This window comes from Trypanosoma theileri, assembly GCF_002087225.1.
Source record: "Trypanosoma theileri isolate Edinburgh chromosome Unknown TM35_Tth_30_V1, whole genome shotgun sequence".
In the NCBI taxonomy this organism is placed as follows: Eukaryota; Euglenozoa; class Kinetoplastea; order Trypanosomatida; family Trypanosomatidae; genus Trypanosoma; species Trypanosoma theileri.
Genome location: NW_021639872.1, coordinates 25,811 through 32,815, shown reverse-complemented (window position 1 = coordinate 32,815; position 7,005 = coordinate 25,811). Strand labels below are relative to the sequence as shown.

The 7,005-nt window shown below is 42.9% G+C and overlaps 4 protein-coding genes across 4 annotated transcripts; all 4 read right to left on the bottom strand.

The window, feature by feature from the left end:
- Window positions 1-302: 302 nt before the first annotated feature.
- On the bottom strand, window positions 303-1,622 carry TM35_000301100 (putative nucleobase transporter; the record flags this gene model as incomplete). The annotated part of the gene is made up of 1 exon (XM_029028433.1): window positions 303-1,622. One exon carries the CDS (start codon window positions 1,620-1,622, stop codon window positions 303-305), a length of 1,320 nt encoding a protein of 439 aa, XP_028880136.1.
- A 394-nt stretch (window positions 1,623-2,016) lies between these two features.
- TM35_000301090 (40S ribosomal protein S4) lies at window positions 2,017-2,838 on the bottom strand (the record flags this gene model as incomplete). Its single annotated transcript, XM_029028432.1, has 1 exon — window positions 2,017-2,838. One exon carries the CDS (start codon window positions 2,836-2,838, stop codon window positions 2,017-2,019), a length of 822 nt encoding a protein of 273 aa, XP_028880135.1.
- Window positions 2,839-3,091: 253 nt separating this feature from the next.
- On the bottom strand, window positions 3,092-3,913 carry TM35_000301080 (40S ribosomal protein S4; the record flags this gene model as incomplete). The annotated part of the gene is made up of 1 exon (XM_029028431.1): window positions 3,092-3,913. The coding sequence occupies one exon, from the start codon at window positions 3,911-3,913 to the stop codon at window positions 3,092-3,094; it is 822 nt and encodes a 273-aa protein (XP_028880134.1).
- A 453-nt stretch (window positions 3,914-4,366) lies between these two features.
- Window positions 4,367-5,686, bottom strand: TM35_000301070 (uncharacterized protein; the record flags this gene model as incomplete). Its single annotated transcript, XM_029028430.1, has 1 exon — window positions 4,367-5,686. The coding sequence occupies one exon, from the start codon at window positions 5,684-5,686 to the stop codon at window positions 4,367-4,369; it is 1,320 nt and encodes a 439-aa protein (XP_028880133.1).
- Between the last annotated feature and the right edge of the window lie 1,319 nt (window positions 5,687-7,005).

Sequence of the window (7,005 nt, the reverse complement as noted above, 5' to 3'; positions counted from 1 at the left end):
AGAAACAATGGCAGCAAAACAATAGAAAAAAAAAAGAAAAAAAAAATGCGAACAACGAAAAAAAAAAAAGGCTCAGTTTGAAAGAAATTTAAAAAAAAACAAAGAAGAAGCAGGGCACAAAAAAAAAAAAACAGTCAACGAAAATAATAATAAAAAAAAAAAAACAAGAGGGGTTTGATTTTTTTTTTTCTGCTTTCTATTGCAGAAATTTTTTTTTCTTTTTTCTACACAGATAAAACTTTTTCCTTGGCATCATCATCTACACACCGCGAGGCCATTTACACACCCTTCATCACCTGTTCCTAAGGAAGAAACATAACCACCACAATAGCGATGAGGGATGCAAACGATGCGCCTCCCAAGAGTGAAATTCCCATCAACTGCCCAGCCATCACCTTCTGTCCATCTGTCACCAAACCGGGTGTGATGGGGCCAAGGACCATGGAGAGAGCACCAAAGTAATTCGTTAGGCCAATGAAAAACATAAAGACATACGGGGCAGCGTGTCCAGGAATTTGTTTGAAGATACACAAGACAATTAATGGTACGAAGAGAAAACGGAGCAATGACACAATCACCACAACACGACGCGAGGGCCAGAACCGTCGGAATGAAGTGGAAAAACGACCCGTGGCATCACCGCAGTTGTATAGTAAAATGGCGATGGTAGCGAACCATTTATCCGTACGATCAATGGGAATCACAAGGCTGGGAAAGATGAATAATGAAAGAAAAAAGATACAGAAGCAGGACACTTGCATAGGATAAATAATCTTCATCACTGGCATGACAGATGTAGCCAACAACTGTTCAGATGTTGTCATGTTAGATTGATCGGGAATAGTCGCGGAATTATCAGGGGGTGTAGAAGCATCATTATCACAATATGCAACATCCTTTGTCTTGTCTTCATTTGCGTCTTCAATTGGCTCCATATTGCCGGCACCTCGAGAGTCATCGCCTTCTGCTTCTTTTTCTTCTTCTTCAAGATCACCATCGCGTTTCCGTTTAAGCACTCGAAATTCCGCCACGTGCTTCTGTGCATAGCTGTTGAAACGCAGGGATAATGCCATAAGGAGGGAAAGGAACATAATGACAAGTGCAAGTGAAAAGTAAATATGTGACTGTGTGAGTACAGACTCATAAGTGTCAGGCATAGATGCTTTAATAATGCATTGCATTACAGAGGCGACCACTCCGGAGAATCCACAACCAAACATCACGGCAGACATAAACTTGGGTGGCATAGTTCCCACCAGCACATAGCAAGTAGCCTCCAAGTACGATTTTCCCGCACCCGCCACGATGGTGACCAAAACGAATACGACAATGGCAGCCGTCTGTGAGACTTTCCCTTCGGGCATCACAACAATCACGAGCACCTCAACCATCATAAATGACAGAGCAAGGATAAAACGGGTGGTGAGGGAAAGACTACGAGCAGCACGAGTCAACACAGTAGGACCACAGAGAATTTGTGTCACCAGGGAAACAACGTTATAGAAGGTTAAAATGTTTGCCCAGAAAACCGGAATATTTGGTTCAGCTTCAGGGTTTCCAGTGACATACTTGTAGTAATCCACCATGTAGCTGGGTGCTGATGTTAATGCATTAATAGGCATTAGCAAAGAAACACCAAGACAAACGCACGTCACATAAACGTATAGCTCAGACAGTGATGAAAAAAGAAACGCCATGATCTTTCCGAGTGAAATCAATGTCAAATAAAACCGTTACACCTATTTCTCTTATACTTATCACACAAAGGAAAAGCTATCTGGTATCTTACTTTCCACATACATATATCACCAAAAAAAAAAAAGAAAGAAAGAAGCAGAAGAAAGAGAAGAAAAGAAGAAAAACATGAAAACAATGTGGCACATATAGTAAGCAACACAAAAAGAAAAAAAAAACACATACACAATAGTAAATGGGGTAAAAATACACCAACCACCCAACAACGAAAAATAAAATAAAACACGAAAGAAAAAAAAGAGAAAATGAGTTGCTCTAGATCTACTTGCGCGCCTTGCGAGTACCGCGGGCCTGCATGTTCTTGCGTGCCTCAGCAGCGATCAACTTCTCTTCACGCTCCTGGATCACGTTGATGCGGAGACCCTGTTGCTTCGGGAGTGTCACAGGGATGCTCTGCATGTCCTTGCCAATCACGAAGATGTTTGATGCCCGGGTGGCGAATTCGTGGCCAGCCGCATCCTTCAGGCGTGCAATATCGAACGCACCAGGGTGACGCTCGATCGACATGATCTCACCAATACGACCACGGTTAGCACCTCCTGTCACCATCACAACCTTGCCCTTTCCGGTCTTGATGAGGTCAACCACCTTCTTCTCCCTCAGGTTGTACACCAGTGTGTCACCGCGTTGAGTGCGGGGATCAGGGTAGCGGATGCGGTGACCGTCGTGTGTCACGGCAACGGGAATGCGGCCAGTGCTGGTGTAGATGTTCTCCACCTTCATCAGCTTTACGCCGGCCTCCGCCTCACCAACCTTCACCATCACGAAGCGACCTTTCACGTCGTACAGGATACGGAAGCGGTCACCGGTCTTGGGGATCTCCACAACATCCATGAAGCCCACAGGGTACTTGGTGTCACGGCGTGCCTTGTTGTCCACAGACACAAGGCCCTGACGGAGGATCATCTGTCCCTCAGCGGCGTTCAGTGCGTACTTGAGACGGTTGCGGATAATGATCAGGAGCGTCATGCACTCACGCAGCTTGTGGGGACCAGCACGGGGACGGGGAGCGAACACGCCCGTGAGCTTGCTCAGCATCCAGTCCTTGGGGGCATAGAGGCGCTTCAGGTGCTTCTTGGTCATGCTGAAGTAGATGTGCAACTCACTATTAGAGATTCAAAACAAGAGGAAAAAAATAAGATGCACAAAGCAGAATTAACCAGAAGGCATACTCATAAGAGCGATTTTTTAAAACCAGCACTCCCACTTTCAGTGTGGGAAGAAACAAAAGAAAAAAAAATTAACAGAAAAAAAAATCTCAAAACAATAAAACAAAATAAAAGAATGGAACCAACACCATTACCTGGCGCTGTAGATAGTAAGCACACAAATATGTCTACCTGCGTGCCTTGCGAGTACCGCGGGCCTGCATGTTCTTGCGTGCCTCAGCAGCGATCAACTTCTCTTCACGCTCCTGGATCACGTTGATGCGGAGACCCTGTTGCTTCGGGAGTGTCACAGGGATGCTCTGCATGTCCTTGCCAATCACGAAGATGTTTGATGCCCGGGTGGCGAATTCGTGGCCAGCCGCATCCTTCAGGCGTGCAATATCGAACGCACCAGGGTGACGCTCGATCGACATGATCTCACCAATACGACCACGGTTAGCACCTCCTGTCACCATCACAACCTTGCCCTTTCCGGTCTTGATGAGGTCAACCACCTTCTTCTCCCTCAGGTTGTACACCAGTGTGTCACCGCGTTGAGTGCGGGGATCAGGGTAGCGGATGCGGTGACCGTCGTGTGTCACGGCAACGGGAATGCGGCCAGTGCTGGTGTAGATGTTCTCCACCTTCATCAGCTTTACGCCGGCCTCCGCCTCACCAACCTTCACCATCACGAAGCGACCTTTCACGTCGTACAGGATACGGAAGCGGTCACCGGTCTTGGGGATCTCCACAACATCCATGAAGCCCACAGGGTACTTGGTGTCACGGCGTGCCTTGTTGTCCACAGACACAAGGCCCTGACGGAGGATCATCTGTCCCTCAGCGGCGTTCAGTGCGTACTTGAGACGGTTGCGGATAATGATCAGGAGCGTCATGCACTCACGCAGCTTGTGGGGACCAGCACGGGGACGGGGAGCGAACACGCCCGTGAGCTTGCTCAGCATCCAGTCCTTGGGGGCATAGAGGCGCTTCAGGTGCTTCTTGGTCATGTTTTAGGTTCCTTTCCTTTCAGTTGCAGTAAATATTTTATTGGTGAAGGGTCAAAAAAAAAAAGGGAAAAAGGAAGAGAAGGAAAGAAAGTAGCAAACTGATAAGGGGGAAAAATAGAATAAACAGATTAAAGAGAGCAGAAGGTAAAACTATGATTTCTTGGCATGCTATACTTGCCAGCATGACTTAAGAAAAGAATTTTGCTGGAAATTGTTTAGGTTTTTCCTGTGTTTTCTTTTTTTTTTTTTTTTTTTTTTTTTGATGGTGAACTACATTTTGCGTCATTCCTTTTTTTTCAAACGAGAAAAAAAAAGCAACACGTATAATATACATATGTAGAGAGAAGAATATATGTATATCTCACAACTATTAAGAATACCAACCAGCAGCATTTCTTTTTTTTTTCTTTTTGTTGTTTCGATAATAAGATTAAGGAAAAGGGGTGTGGGACATTATATTCGCTTGACAGAATTTCTATTGCACCTCTGAATAGAGAAGAGAGTCGGTGGGCAATCTTCTTCAGTCTCAACCATGGTGTTATCAGCATCTTCTACAATTGTTGTAGAACCATATCCTCGGTTTTGTTGATTATGATAAAGGCAACGTAAGTCAATTGTGACAACTTCATGTCGAAACACATTACAAACAGAAATCAGATTCCCAAAACCCAGTACTAAGTCCTCTGTCTCACTCTGTTTACCCCGACCAATAACCACATTCCATAAGAGTCCACTTGTCTCACACTCTTTAAGTGTACCATAGTTGATAAGACCACACATCACTCCCTCATGCTCTGGTTGTCGTACAAACTGAGTCCAGCCGTTTGGTTGGCAAGCAAATATGGTATTGTTTGAATCAGTAAGAACAACATGTGCAACACTGCTAAGGGAGAACATAACAGAAATAGCACCCATTTCATGATCAAAACGACCACCAAGAGCACCTATTACAAGATAGGTAGGCAATTTTAGAGATTCCACTAGACTAGCATCAGCACACAAGTTGCGTTCTCGATCAATATCAATATCTGAACCTTTGTTACCTGCGTTTGGATCAATACAACCGCCTGTTTGAAGTAATTTCAAACCCTCAGGATGGCGTAGAACAGGTGGTAGAGCAACATCATTATCATGAGGGTGCTGCTCCCGAAGTCGTCCTAAGAGAAGTAAAGCTTTCATAAAATCTGTTGACATTTGACAACGAACGTGCAATCTAACAGGTGAGAGGGATGGTTCACCCCTACGCTTCTCAAGGATTTTTTCCCAGTCCGCCAAAGAAGCTTTAGTTACATCTTCACCTAATGTCAAGAATTCAGCAACGACAGAACGGCATCTCTCGTGAATGGTATCGAGTACAGCAGATGGAATCTCCTTTACTGTGGCGTAGCCATCAGTGGGTGCAGACACGGGTGTCTCAATATCATCATTAGCATGCACCGATGTGTAAGAATCCATATCGCCAATTACAGCATCACAAAGAGGGAATAAACGAAACAACAGTAAATGAGGTTGATGTTGTTGCCGTTCCTCCACGTACGCGCGTAGACGAGGATAGGCCCCATCAGCGCAAACAAAGTAACACTGCCCAGTTGGTTGTGACCTCTTCCATTTTTGCGGAAAACGTTTTAGAAACAAGAGTCGCAGATACTCCTCGTACTCCCAGTGAGTGTTAGATGGGCTGTTCAGCAGCACAACACCAGACACCTGTTCTCCCGTGTCGTAGAAATCGTGCTGCACAACCTTGCGGCACACTTTTCGGATCGCTCGAGACATGAGGAAAAGAAATCTTTTTTAGTAGAACGGAATAGAGACACTCAAATACAAACACAGACACACACGGGAAAAAGAAAGGAGATAAAAAGAAATAAAGAAAGACACATGCAGAAATTAAAACAGACAACAGTAGATATATATATATATATATATATATATATATATATATATAATGTTTAGGTCATGAGAATGAAAATAAATAATTTCATGAGAGAAGTCACTTGCTCTAGAAGGTTTTTTTTTCTTCCCCCGATGATTCACCCTTTGCACGCCAATACGGGGCCTCGACTGTGGCCATAAATAAAAAAAAAGGAAAAAAAAAATAGGAAAAATCAAAAACAAAAATAAAATATAAAACAGTCAAAAAAAAAAAAAAAGAAATATAGCAACAACAACAACAACAAGAAAACATTTCGTAAATCCTTAGCTTTTTTCTTCTTTATAGTGCCATTTCTCTTTCTCTCTCTCTCTCCATCCTCACCAGAAAACATTCTGGTTGTTCGTATATTCGCGTGCATTCGCCTCTTCGTTTTTGTTATTTCGTCGACGACGCACATTACACGTCACTGCCAGCGCGAGAAAAACCAAGAAAACAAGAACATACACCACTATGAACGGTACGACCCAATTCCTCTGTATGCCCGGCTGCTTCTCACGAGGGACAGGAGTCATGCGAAAGGTGGGGAAGGGAAGTGGGGTTTGAATGGGCGTAGCTTCCATCCTATCGTCTTGCCAGAAATAGAATAATGTGACGAAAGAAGAAAAAAAGCAAAAAAAAAAAAAATAATAATTGTCAATATCCTATCTTTCGCTAAAAGAAATATCAGAAAGGCAAAGAGACGGTGATAAAGAAAAGAAAAGAAAAGAAAAAAAACATTATGTATATTTCCCCAAAACTGTTTTGAATAATAGATATCTTTAAAACAAAACAGCAACAGAAGTCCGAGACAATTCATCATTATACTCCACCACCAAGTTCAAACGAAAAAATTATGCTGAAAGCGTCTTTTAGTCTACCTTCCACGATATTCAAAAAAAAGGGTTGGGCAGAGTTGGGTTGGCTTTCAAACAAAAATGAAACTCTTCTAGTGAATGGTATGATAAGTATAACACCTTTCAAAATAATAATAATAATAATAATAATAATAATAATAATAAAAGGTTTCTTGATAACTTACTAGAAATTTTTCTTTACGAGTCACCTCTTTCTCAGAGCCAGCAGAAAGCATCATATTCACATTAAAACAAAAAAAAATAGAGGAATCACATAAAGACGCCCACAAAAATAGGACAAATAAATATAAACATATATATATATA